At 42.6% G+C, this 27,540-nt stretch overlaps 1 protein-coding gene across 2 annotated transcripts in view; it reads right to left on the bottom strand.

The window, feature by feature from the left end:
* Positions 1–3,357: 3,357 nt before the first annotated feature.
* LOC311040934 (TSC22 domain family protein 1-like) overlaps positions 3,358–27,540 on the bottom strand; it is a 39,527-nt gene continuing 15,344 nt past the window's right edge. For both annotated transcript variants that reach the window (XM_084051367.1, XM_084051368.1), the window contains 2 exons: positions 10,615–10,666; positions 3,358–5,555 (listed from right to left, as the gene is read on the bottom strand). In XM_084051367.1, coding sequence (XP_083907493.1) covers positions 5,253–5,555; positions 10,615–10,666 — 355 coding nt within the window. In that variant the 3' untranslated portion in view covers positions 3,358–5,252. The remainder of the gene's footprint in view (positions 5,556–10,614; positions 10,667–27,540) is intronic.

Genomic DNA, 27,540 nt, shown 5'->3' with positions numbered 1-27,540 from the left:
GAGACTCAGGGTGGGTGGGGGTAGTATCAGGAGCTGACGGCCATGGTTGCTGTACTCTCTGCTCCTTTACTGCCCCATGGACTCCTAGAGAAATAATGAATGACAAAAGGAGGAAGAGCAAGAATTGAGGACGAAGGAGGTAGTTGGGGTGGAGGAGAACGTTCGAAACCACGTTAAGCAGTACAAACAAGTAAGTTGAACATGTATTTATACTGTTGCAACAAGGATTGGCTGTGAGATAAGTGAAGGCAGGTGTATTTGATAAGGTGATTGTGAACGGGGAGTGGCGAGATAAGTACAGGGTGGTCTCCACTCATGAGCTTGCATTAATCACAACTTCATCAAGAGGGAATCCTCCCTTGGATAGGGGAGATAATGCACTTTTGAGCTTCAAGCAGGGCTACTTGTCTTCAAACTACCCCACACCAGGGTCTACGTTTCACAATGGACCATCAATTTCTCAATGGAAGATTAGAGAGGAAAGACTACCTCCAACCACTGCAGACGTGCCATTTATATTGTATTAACACTACATAATCTATTCAAATTACGTTTTATTTTATAGAAATGTATGAATTGTGCTTAACCCATCCTAAGTATTAGTAGTATTGGCTACACAAAGGTAACATGACCATATAGGAGACCACTTAAAACTATATTTGAAGGCTGCGTAGCACACTGAAAATCTAGTAATTTACAATTTAGGCATTTAGCAAACGCTCCAGAGTGACTTATGAAAGTGCACGGTTGGTGTAAACACCCTTGTCAAGCAACAGGGTAAGTGGTTGGTGCACAAAGGAATTACAAAGGTATATGTATGCTATGACGATAGCAAGAGGGTAAGTGAGCTTCATCCTAAAGCACAAACATCCAACCGGGGGGCTTAGCCTTGCTAGTTTTGGCATGGGATGTATTCTACCAAGGTAAGTACAGTACGTATGCTGTAGACAAGATAAGACCCCACAGTCAACAGAGCAACACTAATAGCCAGGACTTTATCACCAGACGACCTGCTTTTTTCAGCAATTAGGCCCTGGACATGCTGCACAGTAGGGGTCCTTTCAAGGGAATGTCATGGAAGCGGATTGCCGGCTGACTTGGTCAAAGGGTTGGGGGCTAATCTCCACCCACTGAGTAAAAATAAAATGGCCTGAATTGTGAGGTTTTTTTTTTCTCCTCACGATTGGGACTTTATATCTCAATTCAGAGTTTGTTTTCTCACAATTGCCTATCTCACATTTGTGAGAAAACTAGGAAATGATGTGGATCTCTGGATCCACATAGAAACGATGTGGACGTCCTGTGACATAACATCAGTCATCTGTGACGTCAGTCCTCTATGACGTATCTCATGACATGTCTCAGACGCTTTGACTTACATTATTAAATCAAAAATAAGTATAAATATAAAAAGAAGTATAAAACATAGGAAAATAAATATGTGCCGGTACTTCTGTCTACTGGCAGCGTGCCTACATAGTTTGGTGGTGATCAATCCATCGGTTTGCGAAGTTAGCTCTAGACAGACATACAGTACACACAGACCCTCTCATAGACGGTTAGCCTCTTGCAGAGCCATGCTGTAAAGAAGAAAGAATTCCATAAAGTCACAATTACAAGAAAAAAAGAGATAACCATTTTGATTCAGTGGTGGAGATGGGCTTCCATTATATCTGTGGTAAAGAAATGTCATTTTTTACCACTCAGTAAATTTTTATCATGTTTAGGCTATTAAAAGAAAATATTTCCCCTAAATTTGCCGTGTCATGTCAGGTGATGAAGAAATGTATACATTGTACATTAGACAGTAACAAAAAAGAAATGATGAAAAAACCCAAATACTGGACATGAGCCAGATGGGATCTTTAACTGATAAGGAGTCAAGTGAAAATAGATTATTTCTATTTAAGTGCCACACATCCCAGACAGACTAGCATAAATACCAGGCTTTAATGCGCCACTGATCCGCCCCAGAGTACATCCCGTACCCTCGGCAGCAAGCTTCAAGAAAACACCTTTGTCAATGAAGAGAGATTTGCGAAAGTGCCATCTGGACAAGAGACTGTGAGCTCTCTCTAGCTCCCCCCTACCAGACCATCACTAGGCAGGGCATCATGTTTGAGCCTGTCCCTAGAAGACATGTATGTCATGCATGTACAAAAGATTGGCCAGAAAACTACATTTTAGACAAAATACTTGTTAAATAGTGTTAAATAGTATATTGTGATGTAGATCACCACGTTAGAGTTCATTCCGATTTAGCAGTTTGCCTATGTCACATTATAATGAAATAAATAAAGCACCTATTAGGCATAGTGCATGTGATTGATTTTGCACCCAGAACAGAGCTTCCTTATAGTGGAACCATAGTCATACGATTATCAGCTCAACGTGAGCGCGTTCCTGTGAAACCAGCATGCTGGCACACGTGAATAAGCGGTGGGCAGGGACTACAAGGAACGGGGGCTTGTCTGGATGCAGCCAATAAGAGGGCGCTATGTATGTATAGACGCTGTTGTCATACCGCCTGCTCGCAGAGCCGTAAGTAACGCCAGGGTTTGGAGCCCATAGCCTAGAGAGAGACAGTCACAATGTGATAAACTAATTGGTTGTCATGCAACTGCTGATTTGGTATAATCTATGAGTTGACACCAACTAGATTCATTAAATGGCTATTCATGTTGGGTTTATGCAACCCCTTTAAACGTGTCCCATAAAATACCATCTTTCCAAACAAAATGTTGCCCTACATTACAAATGGTCACAGTGGTTCTCAATTTGAAAAAGTTAAGTTTAACTATCCTGGGGGGACCAACCAAAGTTTTACTGTCCCTCTGAGCTACAGTATTCCATACTGTAGCTCCCATACTGAGTATGTGATAAACTACATTCTTATAAGTAAGTAATGATGGTATTATGGTACTACTGTTCGCCACAGAAAAAAATGGGGAGCCTTGAATCTGGAGGCACATCCTTCTATTATTCATAATATCTGTCTATCCTCAGCAATGATAAGCTTTATCCCATCGTAATGATTACTGGTAAATATCAATATTTACTGCAATGGCCTCATTTTATATGTTATAACAAAATGCCAGACGCCAGAGGGTTAACTGACCAAGAATGCAGTACACTTGGAACAGTGGTTCTCAAAGTGGGGTCCAGAGACTCTCAGGGTTCCTTGAGGGGGTTCTAAACTGACCCTTACAAGTCTGTCACTATGACAGTATACAAATGGGTCCATTTGGTTCCGTTTGTATACTGTTAGAGTCAAGGTGGGTCCTTGAAACGTAAAATTTTGAGAACCACTGCACTAAAACATAGCATTATATGGAAAGAGGACATGACAAGCTCCTGTTCATTTTTAGCTTTTTTTTTTTTTTTTGCTTTTTTATTTAGGTTGAGGTGCAGCTGTTTAGTGCAATTGTAACGTCACATTTGTGATGGGTTCAGGAACATGCACGAAACATGGACAACAGTTCTACACATTTTTCCTCGACCAAGTTTCTTGTCATTTTTCAGCTTGAGCTGCCCGCACCGGCGACTCAAACACCACTCGGTCGTACAAAAATGAAAGAAAAAGAAAAAGAAAAAAAAAACTATACATCCTTGAAAACAACAACAACAACACTTCCCCCCCTGCCCCAAAAAAAGTCCAGATAATATGAGAGTCACTGCTGCTGAATCGATTCCTTATACAGTACAAGGCTGTGTGCCCACAACGGGCGAGAGACAGCGTTTTAGTGTTGAGGTAACAAATCCTCTTCTGTTCTCGCCTTGAGTGCCGACATCACAGTTAGTTCAAAACCTGGCAAAACCATAGATAAATATATACGCGCACACATGCACGTGGTGAAAGAATAAAAAAAAAGGCTTTAATATATATATCTATGGTTAGCAACCAGGCACTTGGCAGAGCTTAACTGGAAAACTGTAGTTCTGTACAAAGTCAAAAGCCTATAAACAGTCATTTTTTAATGTTCTATTGATCTCTGTATATATTTTGTTTCTTTTTTTACAGACCACTAGAACATCATAATTACATTGACAATCAACAAAATAAAGATGAAATGAGAAACAAGGATCCTAAATCTTTACCCAAAAAAAAACAAGAAAAAAAGAATTCTCCCTGCATAAATATTGATGATCGATCAAAGGTGAAGCGAGAGAGACCGCGTGTGTGGTGGGGGAAGGAACGGTATAGAAAAGAACACAGAGTTCCCGCCGTGAACATTGAGGCGTAGCTAATGTACATCTCGACTCCCCCCCTCCACCACCATCCCCTAACAGACATACACACTCGCACATAGGCACAAAACGGTCAGCTCGGGTCACCTTCCAATTCATTATCCACAGCTGTGAGAATAGTGATTAAAAACGAAAGGAATACCCAGAACTATCCGTTTCTTCTCTGCCTCCCATTCCAGATGGGTGGGTGTATGTGTGCGCGTCTCTCTCCCTCTTTTGTTTTGTATGGTCCCTCTACCATTAATACAAGTCTCTTCCTTTAGGAAAAAAAGTGCTTGTTCCTAGTTTATACCTCTACAGCTAAGAGAGCAGGAGAAAAAAAAATCATAATAATAATGAAAAAAATACTAAGGATAAGACAAGAAACGGACATGGAATAAAAAGGGGAGGGAGCGGGTGAGGGGGTACCACAGCACGATTCCAAGTCACTGCAGGGTAGGTGGGGTGGGGTGGGGTTGGGGGTCAGTCTCGGACGACACTGACGGAGGCATGCAATGATAGCCCCCCCTCCCCCACCTTGTCAGAGTCGCTGGGGACCGGGGTTAGCTCCTTCCTCTCGTCAGTGATTCAGGGGCATTTACCCTCATAATCATCATCAACATCATCATCATCTTCACCACGGAGACAACTACAGAGACTGCTGCCGCCGCTGCCAACACGATTGTCAGAAGCAAATTAAAAGCTGCAGAGAGAATGCACGCACGTCAGTGCCATGACTCCATTCAACCTCTCCAAATGTCAATTAAATTAAAAGGTGCAAAAAAAGAGTTCTCTCTGATCGTGTTTTATTTTCTCTGGATTTTGTGTTTTTTTCTCTTGCATGTAGCACGTTCTCCGTGATTGTGGCATAATAATCGGTCAGTTCACAGTATGGCAAAAAAAAGCTCCTTCGTCCTCCTCTTCTCCCCTCCCGTGGCAACCTCGGGGCGGGGGCAGGGAAAGAGGACATCGGGTTGGCGGCGGGGGGGGGGGGGGGGGGCACATCTGCTCGCCCGCCACTGACCTTACGCGGAGGTGCCCGTGTTCTGTGCGGAGGAGGGGGCGACCAGCGACGGCGCGTTGGCCGCGGGCGGGGGCTGGGCCGGGTTGACGGCGGCAATGGCGTTGGCGTTGGTTCCGGCGGTGGGCGAGCCGCCCGTCTGCACCTGAGCCTGGAACTGGGCCATCTGCTCCGGGCTGGCCAGCGTCTTCAGCAGGTTGTTCTCCTGCTCCAGCTGAGAGTTGCGCTCGATCAGCTCCTTGATTTGCTCCTTGAGCACCTCCACCTCCTCGCGCACGGCGTACATCAGGTGGCTCTTTACCAGGTCCTGGGGGGGGGATGTGGAGGGGGAGGGGGAGAGGGGAGGGAGAGGCACAGGTCAGTGCAGTTATATCCATCATATACGTATAGACCAGTGGTTCTCAAACCTTTTAATTTCAAGAACCCCCCTATAACTCTAGAGAGTGCTCAAATGGAACCAAATGGACCCAAAAGAGCACTTTGAGCACTCTCATCGTTATAGACCTGTAAGGGTCCATTTAGAACCCCCGGCCTAAAGGACCACACAAAAGAGTCCATGGACCCCAATTTTGAGAACCACTGATATAGACAGTATGTACAGTATGTTTTTTTTTGGGGGGGGGGGGCTACCCGGGTGTTCCAACATGTACCGAAAGCTACAGGAAAGATGATCTTTGCCCTGTGGTGCTGTGAAACTCAATACTGACTCAAGAGATACGAGCGCCAGAGAGAAAACACGCCACACAGCACCAGCTACTAGGAGCCCTGAATTTGCAATGGAAATGATTTAACACAAAAGTCAGGAGCACCACTAGTCTATAGTCTGACTCTGTCCATTACATGAAGGGAATGATCCATTTTACATACTTTTTATTATCAATTTATATCAATGCATTAACATTTAAGAAACACCCACTACAAAGTGAATTGGGGGTAATGTTCCATCACAAGGACATTTTTGTTGATGATTTTCTTGTATGTTATTGTATGTCTTTAAATGTCTTGATCAATTGAATACATGGGACAAGCCCAACGGAAACAAGCCCTTAGGACTTTTTGTGTTATCCTTTTAGCATTATTGTATAATTGTACCTCTGTACTATTTTGCAGACTGTTAATAAAAGTATTCAATCAATCAATTCACTTTCAATGCTTGCAACATTCCCATGGTGATGATGCCTCAGCATGCTGATTGTGTGAAGCAGGCCAGTCCCACTGTGGTCATAATAATAATCTGTGGTGGAAAGTAACTTAAGTACATTTACTCAAGTACTGTACTTAAGGAAAATGTTGAGGTATTTTTTACTTTACTTGAGTATTTCAAATTTTCAATACTTTTACTTCTACTCCACTACATCTCTGAGGAAATTATTGTACTTTAACTCCACTACAATTATTTGAAATGTTTAGTTACTAGTTACTTTTTAGATTTAGATTTTTATTACTAAACATACATTAACCTCTTAAAGTCTCTATATATTTCGGGCTATTCGAAAATAGCAGATCTACAAGCTCACAACGCGTCGCAGCGTTGTGAGCTTGTAGATCTGCCATTTTCAAAACATTTTCATTCATTTTCAAATTTTGAAATGGGACATTCTGCATAATGAGTACTTTTACTTTTGGTGCTTTAAGAATATTTTGATGCCAATACTTTTGTACTTTTACTCAAGTACATTTTGAATATGGGACTTCAACTTGTAACAGAGCATATCTACATTGCAGTATTGATACTTTTACTCAAGTAAAACATAATGAGTACTTCTTCCATCACTGCTGTGCATCCCTCCTCGCCCAGGGATCCGCCCTCAAGCCGGTAAACTCATGAGGTACAAAATGTTCCCGCATCGGATGGGAGGAGCCAATCGGCGGCTGAGTTATATATACTGAGTGGTCGCTTGCAGGGTTGCCATGTCCGCTTATTATAAGCGAATTGGGGCTTATTTTTCTGTTAGGTTGCTTGTAAATACTGGTTCGTTGTGTTTTTTTTTGGCTTGTTTCTTAAGTTATTTAAACCAGTGGTTCTTAAACGTTGTCATGTCAAGGACCCCCAAATTAATATGTATTTGTCCACGGACCCCCCATCTGAAAATATTTTTTGCCAGGGACCCCCCATACAAGATTTGTGTTGTTAAAGTAAAATTTGTTTAGAATATCAGATCTACAAGCTCACATTGTGAGCTCACATTGTAAGCTCACATTGTGAGCTTGTAGATCGGCTATTTTCAAATAGCCAATGTATATGTTTAAAGGGCTCGCTTCTTTTGGGCTTATTTTCATAGACCTGGTTGCTTATTTCTCTCACAACACCTGGCAACGCTGAGCGCTTGCCTAGCAACCAAGGGAGAGAGGACAGTCAGAGTGCGTGTAATGTGTGTTTACGACTTTTAATACTGTATATTTGCTGTTGAGCTGAATATACAAATCTCACCAATGACCAGTCCATTAAAGTGTACATACATCGGAACGAAAATGGAGATGATCATGGATTAATTATAGATAAAATAGATAGAGATAGATAGAGAAACTATGTGTCTATGTGTGGACTTTAGACCCCGGCCCACGTCTTCTTTCGCAAACAAAGCCCGGGGTCAATCGGTCCAAAAACGACGACAGCTTCCAAATAAGACAATTTGCATGCAGTCCTATATTTGCTGTCATAAAATGAACGCGACGTCACGCTGCTTTTGCCTACCGCTATAAAATAACGACCAGTTCAAATCAATAAAGCAGGCCTGTAACCAATTCCGTTGTTAAAGTAAATTAGGCTATTTCATACAAACCAATTATCAAATTGTCATGCTTTTGGACTAGCTCTGGTCCTGAGCTTCGCTAACGCTCTGTTAGAAGCGGCGCTATTCCCATGGACTGAAAATTCCACTACCGTGCGAGGTCTCCATCTGTAGCAAAAATGAATGAAACGATTTCGCTACTCATCAAAGCAAAGGCTGTTTTGTGATGTTGAAAGTCTATTCTCCAGGGTGGGAGACGTGTCAGGACCCCACCTTCTCTGTATAATACACTTTTTTGGGCCAGAAGATAAAATATGTCCGCCGGACGGACGTTATTTTATTTACTCCATTGCGTCCTCTTTTAATGAGCGTTTATTTTGTACTTAAGTTGGAGACCTCGCGCGGCAGTCGTATTTTCAGACTATGGAATGGCAGCGCGCCTGGCAGAGCGTTAGAGATAGCTCACTAACGCGGTGGACCAGAGCTTCTTTTGGACCACACAAAGTGTCACACAAAGCGTGAAGTTTTCATTCATTCGTCCATTCTCCTCTGGGTTGTGGCACCGAGAGTAAGGTTGCCATGTCCGCTTATTATACGCGACTTTGGGCTTGTTTTTCCTGTAGTTTTAAAGTGTGGTTGATCTTTTTAAAATATTATTATTGCTGTCCTCAAACATTTGCATGTCAAATGTATGTATTTCGCCACAGAACCCCCGCCCTCCACCCCCATCTGAATTTATTTTTTCCCCAAATATATTCCAAATATTAAAACTTTCTTTTCCAGATCTTTTTTGTAAAATAGCAGATCTTCAAGCTTGCCTTGTGAGCTTCTATTTTCAATTAGCCAATGTACTAGGTATAAAGTGCTCATGTAGCCCCTTTCAGGCTTGTTTTCACAGACCTGGTTGCTTATTTATCTCACACAATCTGGCAACACTGTGTAAGCATACTGTAAAGCATTTAGTTACATAACCCAGTCAGACAGCACAGTAGGTGCAGGCTGCACTGTTGCCATGTCCGCTTATCATAAGCGATTGGGCTTGTTTTTCTGTAAAGTTGCTTGTAAATATTGGTTAGTTGCAGGTTGGCTTAATTGTTTCTAAAGTGTAGTTGTTTATTTGGGCTTGCTTCTAAAGTGCAGTTTCTTATTTGGGCTTGTTTCTTGTTGCTTATTTGGGCTTGTTTCTAAAGTGTAGTTGCTTATTTGGGCTTGTTTCTAAAGTGATTGATTGATTGATTGATTGATTGATTGAATACTTTATTAACAGTTTGCAAAGACAAGCACAGGGAAGTACAGTTCAGTACAGGGTCTGTTAAGAGGTTTTTAAACCCAAGAAAGCACAAGACAAGCACAGGGAAGTACAGTTCAATACAGGATCTGTTAAGAGGATTTTAAACCCAAGAATGCACTATGGCTTGTTTCCATTGGGGTCCTTTGTACTCAATTCATCGAAGACCAAGTGTAGTTGCTTATTTGGGCTTGTTTCTAAAGTGTAGTTGTTTATTTTTGGCTTGTTTCTAAAGTGTAGTTGCTGATTTGGGCTTATTTCTAAAGTGTAGTTGTTTATTTGGGCTCGTTTCTGAAGTGAAGTTGCTTATTTGGGCTTGTTTCTAAAGTGTAGTTGCTTATTTGGGCTTGTTTCTAAAGTGTAGTTGCTTATTTGGGCTTGTTTCTAAAGTGTAGTAGCTTATTTGGGCTTTCTTCTAAGGTGTAGTTGTTTATTTGGGCTTGTTTCTAAAGTGTAGTTGCTTATTTGGGCTTGTTTCTAAAGTGTAGTTGTTTATTTGGGCTTGTTTCTAAAGTGTAGTTGCTTATTTGGGCTTGTTTCTAAAGTGTAGTTGCTTATTTGGGCTTGTTTCTAAAGTGTAGTTGTTTATTTGGGCTTGTTTCTAAAGTGTAGTTGCTTATTTGGGCTTGTTTCTAAAGTGTAGTTGTTTATTTGGGCTTTCTTCTAAAGTGTAGTTGTTTATTTGGGCTTGTTTCTAAAGTGTAGTTGTTTATTTGGGCTTGTTTCTGAAGTGTAGTTGCTTATTTGGGCTTTCTTCTAAAGTGTAGTTGTTTATTTGGGCTTGTTTCTAAAGTGTAGTTGCTTATTTGTGCTTGTTTTCTAAATTGTAGTTGCTTATTTGGGCTTGTTTCTACTTTGCTTATTTGGGCCTGTTTCCTAATGTTGTTTAAACCAGTGGTTCTTAAACATTTTCATGGCAAGGACCCCCAAATGAATATGTATTTGTCATTTGACTGTCCCCGCCCCTTCACATACAATATTTGTGTTGTTAAAATGTTTCAAAACTATTCCAAAATAAAAATAAAATTGTGGAAAATAGCAGATCTACAAGCTCACAACGCGTCACATTGCGACACGTTGTGAGCTTGTAGATCTGCTATTTTTAAATAGCCCTTAGCCTAGTCGCTTCTTTTTGGCTTGTATTTTGGTGTTATCCTTTTAACTGTACTCGTGCTGTTTTGCATTTCTGTCTAATAAAATATTCAATCAATCAATTCATAGATCTGGTTGCTTATTTCTATCGCACAATCTGGCAACACTGGCAGGCTGCATAGCAGCCTGTTTACAAACACAAGAGGAGAAAGAAGAATATTAGAACATCTGATATATAGAACATCTTATCTTACCATGGCTTGTTCGATCTTGTTGTCTATGGCCACCACACTTGTACCCGAAGAGCTGGAAAACAAACAATAAAAGTACATTAAATATGAAAAATGAATAAAATTTAAGTGGAGAAAAAAAGGCTAAAAGGATACATTAAGGGTATACAGGGTACATTAAATAAGCTTCAAATTCCCCCAATGAGAGAATGTGCCAACAACCCTAGAACACTCTTCACCATCGGAATATATTATGTCAACCTTCCTCGAAGTGTAGACTAGCATATTTGATTAAAATGCAAAGTGTGATGTTTGCTCATGTAAATGTTTGAACCTGGAACCTCTGAGTTAATTATTTAACGGTTTAAAAATATATATATTTAAAAAATATGTATTTTGAAAAATATTTTAAAAATGTATTGTTTTTTCTCCAAAGAGTATTTTTTAGTAATCTTTGGATTAAAAAAACAATGGTCAGTGTTGACACATGAGGGACACATTCAAAACGAAATCAATGACACTTGGCCATCCATATTCGATTACAAACTTGTCTAATAATAATAATCACCGACATATTATTATGACTGATGGCTGGCCAGTCATAATAATACACAACAACAACAAAAGAAACGCCAGATTAAGATATTAAAGCTCTTTGATGGCGATGAACGAATGAATGAGCCAGCGTTTCTCATTCATTCAGGACACAACGTTCATCTAAGAAGCCTCTGTTTCCCAAACAATGGGTCGGGGGACACATTTGAGGGTCACGTAACCATTTTTATGGGGTCACGACTAGTAAATATCCCTTCTTTTCCGTTTCCTCTATCACATTTCTATTTCTAAAAATCTATCTAAAAATGTTCCAATTTTTTTTTTTTTTTTTTCAAAAATGTTTCAAAAGAAATGTATAAAATCAAAGAAATTGCATATTTGAAGTAGTGAAAATAGCAGATAGATCGGCAATTTTCACTGATTTGGGTCCCGAGAATAAATAAAATTTCTCGAGCTAAAAAGATTAGGAACCACTGATCTAAAGCGGACCGTTGCATAAAAAATAAAACACCGATCTGCATGTTTTTTTCTGCGTGGTTTTGTAGGTTATATACCTATTGACCACTTATAATAAGCCGACATGGCGACAACACTGGTTTACCTATTGTCATTAACCCTGAGCGCCGCACTGCTCAGCGCCGAGGACAGGAACGAGATGGACAGGTTCCTCAGTTGACACACGCCGAGGTCCATCGCCACTGCGTAACACTGGGAATTCATTCTATCCTAGTGTCCTCCAGGCTCGACCAAGGCAACTCTCCCAGGCGTAGAAAACAAAAAATATATCCGGGGGTGATATAAAAGTAGAAAAATAGAGCATTCTATATAATATGTGGGTTTAAAGGGGTGGATGATGGGGAAGGCAGCTAAGCAGGCTCTCCGGGCGATGCAGGGCGATCGCAGCCGGGACGGGACAGCTTAGCTGCTGCAGCACCAAGCCTCTCAGCAGCACAAAGACTGAAGCCGTGTGTCTGTGTGGAGTGGCGTTCAGCTCAGCCGCTGCATAATCTATGCATGAGGTGCATAATGTATGCGTGAGCCGCAGCGCCACCAACAGCGAGGCGTGTTGCATAATCTATGCCCCGATTGTTCCTCAACGTCTGGTCCGGGGCCCACACCAGGGGTCTGTTGTATGCTACAAATAAGTTATAACCTCTCAAGAACAGATTCCGAGCTCCGGAAAAAAAATATGATATATAGGCGTGATATATAGGCTATATATATATATATATATATATATATATATATATATATATATATATATATATATATATATATATATATATATATATATATATATATATATATATATATATATATAATAACTATGTTACAGACACGTACGGTTCCATTTGGATCCCCTGATGGTCCCCGAACCATAAATTGAGAACCAATAGCGCAGCGTCAAGGCGCAGCCGATTGGCGCGCAACTACATCATCTCATAATCTATGCATCATCGCCCCTACCTGATGTATAAAATACACCCACACGCACAGCGCGGGAGATAAAAGGATGGGAACTTGTACGGAAACTAAAACGCCAGACGGGAGACTTTGTTCCTTTTTTTTGCTGTAAAGAAGGTGCTTTTGGCGATTTTCAACATGAAATGCCTGCACAAACAGGAGTGACGTGTGCGATGTTTATGGGCAAACGTATTAAAGTTCTTCTAGGTCCCTGGTTGTCTTTGCATAACGTGTTATCTTGTTCAGCTGTGTATTTAGGAGAGAGTACAGGCTGTACAATAAAAAGTCTGCGGCGTGTGTCTGTTCAGTTTAGACAGCCTGCTGAGTGAAACAATGCTTCCACCTATCGGTTAGAATTTACAGTGTGCCTCAGGAGTCAGGACTACACAGGACTCAACAGCCACCGTACAAAACATGTCCCATACAGGGTTTATTTTTCTTTTTAATAAATAAATATGTGAAACATCATAATACAAAAAAGGTGGACTGTTGATCATAGTAAAGAATTGACTGATATTTCTGTGTTCAAAATGAAAGTTTTGTATGTTTATATTTTCAAATAGGAAAGGTTGGAGTATGATTGTACTGGAAATATGTCATTTGGACTGACTGTAGGCTACTTATGTTGGTAACAAGTCAAGATTGGAAAAAAGGGGGAAATAAAAATTAAAGAAAGACTATTAGGCTGTTAGGCTATTTCTTGTCTGAACTGATTGCTAGACAAATGGGTGATCCATCATCCATCATCATCCATCATTTCATGTATCCATCATGTAAGATAAAATGGAACAAAACCACCAAGTGATGTTTTTGACAGATAAACAGAGGCTGGAGGTTTATTGATCTTGAGCACACGAGAAACTGGAAAGTGTGTCAGAAACACTGAGCAGAACTCACTATAAAGCCTGGCTCCTTTGTCTTGTTGAGCGAGCAGGGAACACTGTGTTCTCATCAGGCCTCATAAACAACACGATGATCCCACGCCTCTGTCAACGGTTTCGGTTATTGATGGTTTGTTCATAACAAATAATTAAGTTAAATGGGCCAAAAAAACAAAATATGATTGAGTTTTTTTTTTAATAGATTTTTTTATTCTTCATTGCTGCATGATTTTGACCAACAAGTGTGCAACTATTTGAAGAGAAAATGCACGCCTGTTTACATAATGGGTTGACCAGACCAAGTAAATAAGCCCACAGATGCTGTTTGAAAGACAGTGGGAAGACAGGCTTGCAGGGTCTTTCACTTGGTCTGTTACATAACCAGCCTTGGCTTCTTTGTTCTACGCATTGACGGAAGTGTGTGCAAAAGCTCTGTTCAAGGATGGGATTTGTACATTTCTTTTCACATAGCTCTCGTGTAACCCTGTTGATTTCGCATGGTCAATTTCCTGCATTCCTCGTTGCTTCCCTGTTTACCCTTTTATCAGGTATTATGACCTTGAACCCTTCGTCGGACAGGACGATAAAAGGGAGATCCTGTTGACACGGAGTTTAGGCAGTCGCGTCGTGTGTGTCCAGCGACCTTTCAGGGCTCACCTGTCCCTCATAAGCATCTTAAGGCTGTTATATCTGTCTAAGGCTGTTATATCTGGCCTTTATAGAAACCACGCAACGCTGGCCACTAGGACAGGGTCTTCTATGGAGGGTGGGCTTTTTCTAAAGCTTATGCTTGAGATTTACTTGGATTTGCTGGGATAGAGTGATTCGCCACAGTAAGTCACTTGTTTTGTGACTAGTTTCTCCTGTCCCAAGGGAGGCATTATAAAGACTCAATGTGTCAGGACTCAATGCTTGTGTCAAATACAATGAAATACTTTGACTGGGAAATTGGGGAAAAATTAAAGAAAACTGATATTTAGTGTATTGTTGGAATGATGACCTCTTATAAGTTGTAGACCAGACATAATGAATGCATAACTGATTGCCACACATACAGGGCTATTGACTTTGGCAAACTGGAGTCTATGGATGGCCTAAATCTTTTGGGGTTGGAGGGGGGGGGGGGGGGGGGGGGGGTCAGATGGGGTGGTTGAATCTCACCGAGTTGGGACGTGTGACCCAATGCTTATCTATCTATGTCAGGGAATATAATGAAAGAGGAGCAGCCAAACACACTTTGCACACTCGCCCGTGATAATGCACACGCAGGCGAGAACATCGTGTCCTCGCCTGCACTGGCATTGCCCTCAGGGAGGCTGAGATAGAGTAAGGAATATTCTGTACATGCACACAGGTCCAGCACCCTCGGGTAGAGGTGGGTGGCAGCTCTGGATTCCATGCATTGATTTTAGGTTAGATATGAGAACCACAGGAGTTGGGACAGGTGGCCTTCCTATACATCTGCTTGTACAACACTTCCCATTGGATGAACACCATTGTACATCGTGTTCCATATACATGACACCACAAACACTGGCCACTACAAGCAGAAGATGAAGACACAACAATAAAAACAATCCCCAAGATAAACGACTACGGTACTGTTGCAGATTAACACCTTTGCACAACCTACTGTAACCCCACCTAGCCCTACTACTCCACATCCCACGGCAGCTCCTCAGATCCCAAATCAGACAATCAATCATCATCGTTACCTCTTCAGATGTTTGTCCAGGTCAAAGAAGAGCACTTTGAGGGTCATGGTGTTCCTCCTGCCCTGCTCTGGACCTCCGGCCCCCGATAGCCCTGTCTCTCTCATTGATCCTGCGTGTCTCCGGCTAAGCTCGCAATCCGATCGAACAGCGGAGACCCCCACTCTACCCCAAAAAACACCCTACCACCACAACAAACACCACCCCCAAACCTTACCCTCCTTCTCCCCTGTCTTGACCTGCGCTCTGCGCCCTTCGACCCTGACCCCCCCTCCCTTGCTCCTCTCTCTCGGCTGAAGGACCCTCACTGAGCACAATCTGACCAACAATGGGGTCATGGGTGGGTATGGGGAGTGGGAGTCTTGTGTACATGCGGCGCGGGCACGCGCGTTAGTAGTAAGTGTAAGTCCTTACGTTGCGCCCACTCTGCCTATATGACATGTAGGCTCTCCGGCGATTGGATGCGTCGGGGTCGAGACAAGCGGCTGAGTACTGATGTCACTGCTACCCCCCCCTTCCCCACCGCCGCCGCCATCACTACCCTGGTTATGTAAACTGTCAGTAGAGATTAGGGTGATTCGTCCAATGGGATGAGCCGTTTACAACCACACACCCCGTTGTAGAACACGCGCATGGCCGCCTAAAAGCCCCACCCCTTTGATCTTAATCCTATCGCTTCTACTTTCGGTAGTCTCTTTCTTCTATCCTGTGATAACATCTATAGTTTTTACTTTTGAGGGTGCATGCCGGGCGGGGGTGGGGGTCTAGGTATGGTGGATTGTTCTTTTTGTGAAGGGTACAGAGCAATATACAGAGGATATACAGTATTTACCTGCACGCCATCATCCACTCACAACTGTATTAATAACTGTATTTACTGCACGGCTCCTATACCGGGTGTTTTTTTAAGGATCCTTTAGCTGAGAGAGAATCCATGTATTGGACCAAATGCTGAGCTGGTAGCCTGCCTGTCAATTCTCACCAAAGTGTGCACACTGGAGACATACATACTTTATACACAGAGAAACAGGCAAACGCCCCCCCTCCCCACCCCACACCCACGGGAACAGCATGGTACTCCACTGCTCACGTGTACCACCATGCTGAAGTGGAACGCGCTACTGTGCAGGCATGCGCAAAGCCACCCGTACACACGGTATCACTCTCAACAAAAGGCGATCAAAACAAGAGTGCAGGCTGGCCATCAGGTCAGACAAAAGAGCCAATGTGCACCACCGTGCACTCAAACGCACACACACTGTACCCGAACGGTGGAAAGAGCAGTGGCAATTACCGACTGTAGCTCCTGTAGAGAACAAAAGAGAGAGAGGGGAACCGGTCTTTTCAACGAGGCTGCGCGGTCCAAGATGGCGGGCGGAGATCACGAGGGGCGGCTAGCCGGCTACACAAAATGGCGGCTAGCGTGTACGGAGGCGGCTGTGTAGTTCGTATTCGCCTCACTATACATGTTGTAAACTGCTGTGGCTCATCCACATTAAAACAAGTGACCTCGTTAGGCGAAGGTCAAATGCTTTGTCCCTGTAACTGTATCCTGTACCCTGTAAGTGAGCAAATACAACAACTGCAGTCAAAGGGAAAGTGACGGTTGGTGACAGTACAGACTGTAAAACCTTGTCACTCATTAAAACCTGCAGTGTCAATATGAAACCATTTTCAAATGTTACTCGAAATTAAGCTTTAAATATTTACTTGAATGTATTTAATGTACTTAAGAGAAATCTTAGGTGGACAGCTCATTATTGGATCAAAACCATTCTATCCACGTGTACGTACTGTATACTGTGTCCTGGAGACTGTTTTACTTTCAGCCAATCATTGACGGTGCAGGGTATCCCAACTCATCCAATCACAAGAAACTGTGAGGCCATGACATCACAGAGGGTCTGAAGTGGGATGCTCTCATTCATTATGAATCCACTGCTATCCAAAGCTGCTCTCTCTCTCTGTGTGTGTGTGTGTGTGTGTGTGTGTGTGTGTGTGTGTGTGTGTGTGTGTGTGTGTGTGTGTGTGTGTGTGTGTGTGTGTGTGTGTGTGTGTGTGTGTGTGTCTCTCTGTCTGTCCTACACAGGGCTGACCTATTTGTTATCTAACCACTGTTTAAGCACATATACTGATGTGTCTGATTGCTGCATGAGCACTTTTAATCTAAGTGTGTGACTGTATTATTTTTATTAATTCTTTATTATTATTATTATTATTACTTTATTATTAACTTGGCAGCAGAAATGCCAGCTGAAGTTCAAAATATGAAGTTCTCCAGTATTGAATTAGCCACATACCTACTAATCTTTAAGACAGATATTTAGGTAAAGTTACATAAGGGCGACCATATAGAACTTTAATTGTTAAAGTGCCATGCACTAGTTTTGCCTAAAGACGTTGAAGCCAGTCACTGTTTAACTTGCACGCTGACTCATCAACACGCCAAACGTAACCTGTATTTACCCAACAGTGTTACAAGGCCCCCCCTCGTTAATGACTGATCTCTGCTCCCTGATTAGTCTATGATCACGGCAAAAAAAACATTTGAGGTAATACTCTTAAGCATGACTCATAACTCTCCCTGAGGCTGCCGCTGTTCAACAATCAATTGGCATTCCACGTTTTGTACAGTATGTCACCTACGCATGTCTGTCTGTGTTACAGTCTATTACACAAGACGTCGGTGCGAAAATCATTACCGAGACACTGATCATATTTGTGTGATCGGGTGGAACAAAAATAAAAAAGCCCTGAGGCTCTGAGGGGAACCAGTCTTGACTGAAAGAAGTAATTTGTCAGCCACAGCTAGAGGAAATGTTCCTGTGCTGCTTGTCAATCAGCTGACGCCTCTCTGGCTATTCATTTTAGAGCTTGGGCCCCTCGTTAGTGACGGTTGGATGAGTTCAACTTGTTTTCTCTGAGAACCTCTCTCTCTCTCTCTCTCTCTCTGGTTGGTGTGAGGTTAAGTGGCGATGAACGCGACACAAAATGGCGATTGCTGTCACTCTTGCCACACCCCAGTGCACATGCAGGAAGCTTATGTAAGGTGGACAGGGGTCACTATGCACAACACTGTGCTGCAGCCATGCAGCGCGGGCATTGATGCTCTATGGATGCAACAAGAAACAGACATTATGAATGTGGATTATGCTTAGAAATGTTTATTCAATTTTAAAAAGGAGTAGTTCACCCCAAAAATTACGTATTTTCTATCAATTACACACCCTGTGATGCGTGACTTGAGTTTGTTTTTGTTTTTGTCGCATTCCTAAGCCAATAATTCGATGACTGGCAATTTAAATGAAAACCATGGAGATGTTCAATCTAAATCCAATTGTTCTTATGTGAGAATAATCCCTAACTTCTATAACTTCGTAATAATACCAGAAAAAAAAAAAAATCTTTCCGCTAAATCCGTTTCTCTTTAAACTTTGTTCCCAAAATCTATCTAATCTATCATTACAAAACGTATTGGTGCTAATTTCAAGTATTTTGTACAAAAATAATCATTATATTGTTTTCTTCTATTTTTGCTCCAAAATGACAAACTTCAAGTAGTGATATTTTCATCCAAAATTGATATATATACGTAGTTTTATGGAGGAATATAAGCAGTTGTGTATTACTACTGTATCTCAAAAACACAGCCCATTTGGGAGAGCTAAGATGAGGGGCTCATCTTCGTAGGCGTCATCTTCTACATACCACCAAAGCAAACTTGGCGTAATGTGTCATGATGCCTCATCACACGGTGCACTTCACATATCCACAACATTACCATGCATTTGAATGTGAGTCACAGCCCTCTCGACCTTTCTGCGAGGGCTTCTCTAAAGATCGCTTTCCCCAAAAGGTTATGTAACCTAAACACAGCCTCCGAGAAGAAAGAAGACACCCTTGAGGATGTGAAGACATGAGGAGGAGGAGGAAGAAGAAGATAAGAGCCAGATCCCAAGAGCTGAAGTGGTTCTGTGCTCCTCCTGCAAAGCCTGGGATCGATACAGCACTTTGACGCGTGCTACACCGAGTCTCGGAGAAGCTAGGGTTCCTCCACACACCCTCCTCCGCCTTTGTTTTCATCTGGCTCCATCTTTGCTCAGACCCCGCCTCCATCCACGCCCGCTCACAAAAAAAGCACCCAGCTGAGTGTGAGTAACGTTTCCGCTGCCGACAGTGTGCTCCAAGAGGAGATGCACCCGCTCAGTTAGAGCCAAGACTGTCGCTCAGGAAGCGGTGAGCGGTCCCAACAAAAAAGGCCTTCAAACCCCTGCCACTGGCTGTTGCAGCGATTGGGAAGATGTCGACATGACTCGGTGACTAATGACCGAACACATGAAGTTGGCATTCAGGGATGTGTGTGACAAACAAAAAAAGGGGATATATATTTATGTGAGATATTTCTGCCTTTTATTTTATTTCATCTTGCATACTTACCTCTAATTTGGCTTGCACTATTGGCTACTGAAGCAACCAAATGTCCCATCATGAGAATACACGTGTATCTTATCTCATCCTCTCCATTATGAATGAACCAGGGCAGCATGTCCTGTATTGACTATATTTCATATTTACTTGTCTTTTTAACATAAAGGCCATCAGCCCTTAGACCGGATTCCGCCAGTCTGCGCCGCTCCACACAAACCCGCTGGTATGATAATGCACACTGGCGCACAAAGCTTAACAGAACTCACACACACACGCACACACACACACACACACACACACACACACACACACACACACACACACACACACACACACACACACACACACACACACACACACACACACACACACACACACACACACACACACACACACACACACACACACACACACACACACACACACACACTCAGTTGCAGCGCTGCCATATGAGCATCTTACAAGTAAAAAATGCTCTCAGTTCACAGTTTGAAAACAAAGAGAATGCTGCGAAACAAAACAACCCCATATACCATTAAGGGCCTTAGGCAGTCGAATAACTTAAAAGACCTAATGTTGATCACAATCGAAAGCTGCCAGCTCCCAGCAACAGTTACATAAGTACGGAGGGGTGCAAACCTGTGTGTACACATTAAATGCAAAGGAAGGGACCCGTGCCAAGGGGACCCGGAATGGAGGCGCGTTGCCATGGTGATCAAGGAGCTGAGCCTCATGCCAGAACTAGTAGGACTGGGCGATGCTGTGTCCTAGAGCACGTGGCGAGACACGGACAGACACAGGACCACACTTTGCTAGGTGCCGCGCATCTCTTTCTCCCTCTCTACCACTCCAAGATCCCACTCTCTCTCGCTGTCCGTCAATTACATCATCATTGCATAGTCCTCTGTGATTTGTCCTCTTAATTCTGCTTATGTCCCCAGAGGCAGGAGCTTGTGTGCGTGTTCGTGTGCGTGTGTGCCCGTGAGTTAAGAGTAAAGCTACGCAGGCCAGCGGAATCCAGCTTAGGATGGTCTACACTCAGATGGTATTTACATTGAATAGGTCACTGGTGGGATGATTGTATCAGCATCCCTTCAAGAGCACTACACACAGTGCGTTATAAACTAACAAAAGCCCAGGTATCTATGACTAGAGCGTAAACGCATGTGCACAGACGCACACACACACACACACACACAAAGAGGAAGGCTGGTACATAAATATGAACTGCAAATGTTGATACGCATGCATCTGCACATGCATACAACGTGGAAGATGGCATGCCTGCAGGCATGCGCACATACCGTACGCATCCATCCACCCATGCACACACACACACACACACAGCTAAGAGTGCTGCGTGCGACTCCGGGGCAGGGGTCCTCTGGAGCGTTACGTGAATCTGCCTGAGCTGCGCACGCAATGCCTTACATAACCCAGCCTCAGCGCCATATGGACCATGAGGACATGGAGGGGAGACATGGCCGATGGGACCTCCTCCGGCATTCCTACCTGCCTTCCCGTGGCCTTCTCCCACTGACAAATGAGGTACAAACTTTCAACCCTTCTCAGATGTGAAAGGGCGACAAGGTATTTTTAACAGCATCTGACTTTGCAGAGTAAGTAACAGAGCTCGTCTCTGACTTCCTGCAACACAGGGGTTGGCTTTCACGCGCGCACACACACACACAAAACGCATAGGAGGGGATTTTTGAGACAAGTGAGTGTGCTTTTGATATGGCACAAATACAGACATATTAAAGGAATCTGCCTAAGGCCTGTCAAACTCAATTATAGCCTGCCATCGCACACACACACACACACACACACACACACACACACACACACACACACATACACCAAACCTTCTCCCCAAAACTTGCCAAGAAGTTGTCTGAATATTATGCAGACATGTGGATGCACACACACACACAAAAAAAAAAAAATACATTCAGTTACACAATTCCACAGCCAGACGACATAGGAAGTTAACATTAGCTGAGGCAAAGGATCACGCTGCTGATTACCAACATCCAGTCACATGATCACACACACACACACACACACACACACACACACACACACACACACACACACACACACACACACACACACACACACACACACACACACACACACACACACACACACACACACACACACACACACACACACACACACACACACACACACACACACACCTCTGTGTAACACTGTTTTCTTATCAGCAAATCTCCACTCCATCTCCTTTGTGTTTAAAGTTCACGAGACTTATTGGAGCGGTTCTCAAACATTTTTATGTCAAGGACCCCCAAATTGATAGGTATTAGGCCACGGACCGCCCCTTTTGAAAAGATTTAGTGCCAGGGAGTGGGACCCGCATAAGAGAAGATGTTTTGTTGATTAGATTTAGTACAGAAATATACAACTCTCTATCTTATAGGTGGGGAGAAAACAGTGGAAAGAGTGAAACCTCGGATCTGAATATTGTCAATGTTAAACATTCACTCATTGGGCTAACTTCCAAGCCGGTGACATAATAGCGAAATTAACCACTTTCAACCTGGTGCCCCTATTTTGGGCATGTCCTCATAGGCTAGCCCTCGGCAGATTTTTTTTTGTGATAGTATGGCCATGCCAGGCTACTTATAGGCAATGTTTCTACAAGGCAAGCTGACAAAACGCTGCGTGAGCTTGCATAGAACGGCTATTTTTGAGAAAGTATAAAACAGGGCAGTAAAACTCCTGGAACCATCTCAACGATCCCTGGATGTTCCTGGGCCCCACTTTGATATCCACTGACTTAATGGGTTTGAGTTTCATTTCCAAGTGATGCCTTCCCTCTAATTCCACGTATAGCATTAAAACACAACTCAGTGGATTCAAAGAATCCAAATACTGGTGGAAACTAAAGAGCTTTTCATGTTGCCAAGCTGAGTTAGTGGAGCTTTTTGGGAACCCCGGTCAAAACAAGGCATTGAGACGAATGTCTAAGGAGGATCTCTCACAGAGAATCAATCACACTGCACCACCAGAGGCCGGCCTGGGGGAAAAGGACAGTTCAGCTTTGTTTGGGGTGAAAAGCCTGCAGAGGCAAACCCAAATACTACGCTCTGCTCCCTGGGTGACAGGCTGAAAAACACTCGCCACAAGCACCACGCTGAGCTCCATGGTGGCAGATTCACTGCGTCCAAACTGCAGTAGGAGTCAAAGTTCACACATATCATGATGGTGTTTTTTCTTTCTCTTTTACTAACAAGGAAGTACATTCCTTACGGACAAGTTAGTCTATATACCACGTAGAGGGTGTTCTCTACCCGGAATCCTCAAACGTGAACTCGTTAAATTCGGGAACGCATCTGTGTAACCACTTTAACCATTGTTTTATACTTTGGCCATTCAAAAATAGCAGATATACAAGCTCATAGCGTGGCACCGAGTGCCGCACTATGAGCTTGTAGATCTGCTATTTTTGAAAAATGTTGTGCAAATCTTCGAATATACTATATATATTTAAGGCAAACATTTTTAACTCAAATCTTTGCTTCTGGCGGGTTCCCTGGAACAACATATTTTAAGATGGGGGTCAGAGGCCCAAATACATATCATTTTGGGGGTCCTTGACATGAAAAAGTTTGAGAACCACTGATTATAGCAACATACGTTTTTTTCAAAAAACTGTTCAAAAAACAACAAATGTGCGCTATGAGCTTGTATATCTGCTATTTTTGAATAGCCAAAGTATAAGATAATGGTAAAAGAGGTTAAAATCTAAAATGACAGATGCTTTCCCGGTCTATAATGTGTTATGGGAATAAACGTTTGCTTTGGTGCGTACAGGCGTTCAGGTTTCTGTTTTGAGGAGTGTTCCAACTGAACTGAACTATCCCCTCAGCGGTGCTTATCGTGTGCAGACTGTCATCATGCAGACGGAAGAAGCTGTGAGAGATCACCTGAGTTGTCCGGATCGCTCACACACTCCCCGGGAGAACTTTATGTAACACATACGTTATATAGAAAACTGAGAAATGAGTCAAGGACAAAGATAAGACAGAGACGTAGTGTTTTGTACATACAGTAACATAAGGCAAAGATTAGGGCTGTCACGATTATGTCATTTTACTTGACGGTTAATTGTCACACACATAATTTAAGATTAACGATTTAATTGTGTGGCTTTTAGGCCTTTGTAAACAAAAAGGGCAGATATGACAAAAAGCTGAAATACGCAAAGAAATGACAATGACCGATACCAATAATTAAAAAATAAATAATGTATTATGGCCAAAATACGACATATTTAATATTCTATCCTCAAAACAAAGCTATTTTCACATTTTTTGAAAATGTTACACAATGTATGAACCTTTCTCAACATGGAAATGATTATGCAAAATAATTGCGATGATCTCAAATAATTGCGATTAGGCGATTATGTAGTAATTGTGACAAGCCTACCTAAGATAACATACATTTGGAATTTAGTCCCTGTTTATCATCTAAGATATTTTTTGTTTTGAGTTATCTTGTTATGACAAAACGTAAGTACAATGGTAGAATAAGCTTCAGTTCCTTGAACTTCCTTAGCTGCTACATTAGCTGCAAACCACAGTAAAGGAGGAAAACATCAGACCTGCAGTGTTCCTGTAATCATAGAAGGTATAAGGAAGTTTCAGAGCAGGAAGAGATACTGTAAGAGTTTTGTTTTGTTTTTCTTGCATGAGCCGTGAACCTCTCTGGTTTCCCAGTGGACAAAAGCCTTATTTAAAATAAATTAACTCAAATTCTACTATCATCATCATTATACTTGCATCATGAAACACTTTACTTTACAGAACATGACGTCATGGATTCAATCCAATCCCTGGGTTTCAAGTAAGTGCAAGGTGTTATTCCAGTTAAACAGGCTATATTCTAATGAGCAATATTGAAAGTGTATTTAATTATTATATGTGTTCCATCATCATCAAAATAAATCGGCTAAAGTAAGTCATTTCATCTCCGTCTTCCTTTTGCTTGGCCTTTAAGCTCGACACATACTTAAATGTGTAATGACACATGTTTAGAGCAGATGGGTCAATATGAGGCCCATAAATATAATTTCATAGATCACAGTAAACTATCCAGCACTGGTTTCAAATCATAACAACGTTTGAATAAACAGGGAGGGGGAGACTGAGAGAGAGAGAAAATTGGAATGCATTTGAGAAACATTGCTCCTTTCTAAACCTTCAACTTCCTAACACCCATGGTTTCTCCCTCTCTCTCCAACTCACACACCTCTGTAAGCATATTTATGTGGCAAAACATAAACACCCTCCAAATTAGAATCTCTCACGCACACACACAGGCTGCCAACCGTCCCTTGAAATAAGGAATTATCCCATATTTGGAAACAAAAACACGTGTCCCTTATTGCATTGGTTCTCAAAGTGGGTCCGGGGACCCCCAGGGGTCCTTGGAGGGGTACCAGGGGTTCAAACAACTCATATACATATACTTTACAGGTTGTAACCACTTATACCCTCTATAGAACCCTCTATAGTAAACTGGACACGAGTTGTCTCCGTACTTGGACGGTTTCTTTTCTGTCTACACCAAATCTCTTGTGAGCTTTTAGTTTTAGCTTATATTTGGCTAATGTTCCCCCGAGAATATGGATGCCGGGGTTCATGTGGTTAATATAATATACAACAGAAAAAAAATCCTGGGCGTCCCATATTTTTCTTGGAAATAGGGGACGCCCGGCCGGGTGTCCCTTACTTGAATTTCAGGTAGTTGGCAACCTTAACAAACAAACACACACACACACACACACACACACACACACACACACACACACACACACACACACACACACACACACACACACACACACACACACACACACACACACACACACACACACACACACACACACACACACACACACACACACACACACACACACACACACACACACACACCCGTGTAGTGTAAAGCTACGCAGCCCGCCGAAATCCAGCTTAGGATGGTATTTACATTGAATAGGTCACTGGCGGGATGATTGAACCAGCAGCATCTTAAACATAAGCCCAGGTATATCTATGACTAGAGCGTAAACGCATGTGCATGCACGCCACACACACACGAGGAAGGCTGGCAAATGTGCCTGCATGTACAAAACGCACCTCGAAAATAAACTGCAGAAGTTGATACGCATGCATCTGCACATGTATACAACATGGAAGATGGCATGCCTGCAGGCATGCGCACACACACACACACACACACACACACACACACACACACACACACACACACACACACACACACACACACACACACACACACACACGTCTCCAGTCTCCAGCCTGTGAGTCTCTTCAAGACTCTTGCGAGGGCACAAGGCAAGTAAACGTGACACGTTCTCCAGCTCTGCCATGCACAGTGCACGGCAACGCATGCCTGCGAGAAGAATGTTTACGGTTAGAGTGTCGGTGTACATCCCCTGTATGGGCAGCAGGGTTTCCCTATGTTGGTGGATCATAAATATTCCATAACAGACGTTTCAGGACAATGTGTTCCTTCCACGTATCGTCATGAAGCAGACTCCTGAGTGAGACTTTAACCGTCGCTGGGGTTGATATATTTGACAAGGTACATATTTCTGTCAAGATGTCTAAGATATGGAAATAGACTCATGTCAGGTGTGGAGACCATTGGTATGCAGTAAAACACTGGTAAACAATGTGGAGTCCTTCAGGGGTCCTTGGGGGCATTTCCTGGGGTTCCCCAGCTATATGACTAATAGTTTATTATATAGTATAAACAAACAGACCCATACGGGTCCATTTGGTGTCCGAATTTATTGAAAGGACAGCCCCTTGAGATGAAGCATCTCATTTTCGAGGGGCTCCTATAGACTCAAATACAAAAAAAACATACCATAGTTACATACAGTACAAGTATACAAAATAAATACATTCACACACAGATAGTGCTCACCCTCTCCCACCCACAACCCTGCACCCCCCAAACCGTCAACTGTTGCACAACAAAAATGCAAAGTAGGGTACTACACAATGCCCTGAATAGTGGAAAAAACATAGGTCAAATCAAATACATCGCTTTATGTCACGTAAGTACAGACAATTTAAATGCATAAACAGGTTGTTTCAATTAAGTCCTGAAACCATTTGGTTGCATTTGTACACTCACTGGGTTAAATTAACACAGAGGGGTTTACTGTGTAGATTGAGAGGTAAAAACTGTATAAAATAGGGGTCCATGGCCCTGTGGGTCCTTGAAATGAAAAAGGTTGAGAAGAATCATTGCAGTAGAATGCTTTCATTGTGAACTGACTATAGAGAATCTTGGTGTTTTTGAAGGGGGACAGTGCCTGGTAGATTCATTGTGCCAGTTTGAGACAGAGAAGCCATTTCCACTTTGTGAGAACATAACGTTTTAGGTCAGTGCTTCTCAAGGCTTGGGTGATGTGATGTTATGTAAAGAACCATGGAATTACAAAGACAGGCACTATTTGTGAGCTGTCACTGCCACCTTGTGGCGGAGTCGGGTATAAGACTTAAATTTAACAGCAGAGCCCAAACACATGAATCACATCACACCTATTCAAATTAGCAAATTAGCCTGAAGTAACAGACAGGTCTAACGGAGCGGTTGGCACGCACAAAAAGCCTCCCACGGAACTGCCAACGCAAAAACAAAAGCCTGGGCCAGAATTTAAAAGGGGCACATTTCACCCATAAGAGGACTGAGTTGTATTTTGTCCAAGCCTTCCGAGTGAATGATTCTCCAAGAATATTTTCACTAACAGTGTGTTCTGCTAGGTCACTGGGTCAGTGCTGCTGAGCAACACTGGTGTGCTCCAGTTCAGGTGTGCCTTGGTATTTTGTGAGAACCACACA

Source organism: Gymnoscopelus microlampas (genome assembly GCF_963454915.1).
Source record: "Gymnoscopelus microlampas genome assembly, chromosome: 24".
NCBI classification, from domain to species: Eukaryota; Metazoa; Chordata; class Actinopteri; order Myctophiformes; family Myctophidae; genus Gymnoscopelus; species Gymnoscopelus microlampas.
Note: the sequence above shows the minus strand (reverse complement) of the source record. Positions and strands in the feature narration are given on the sequence as shown.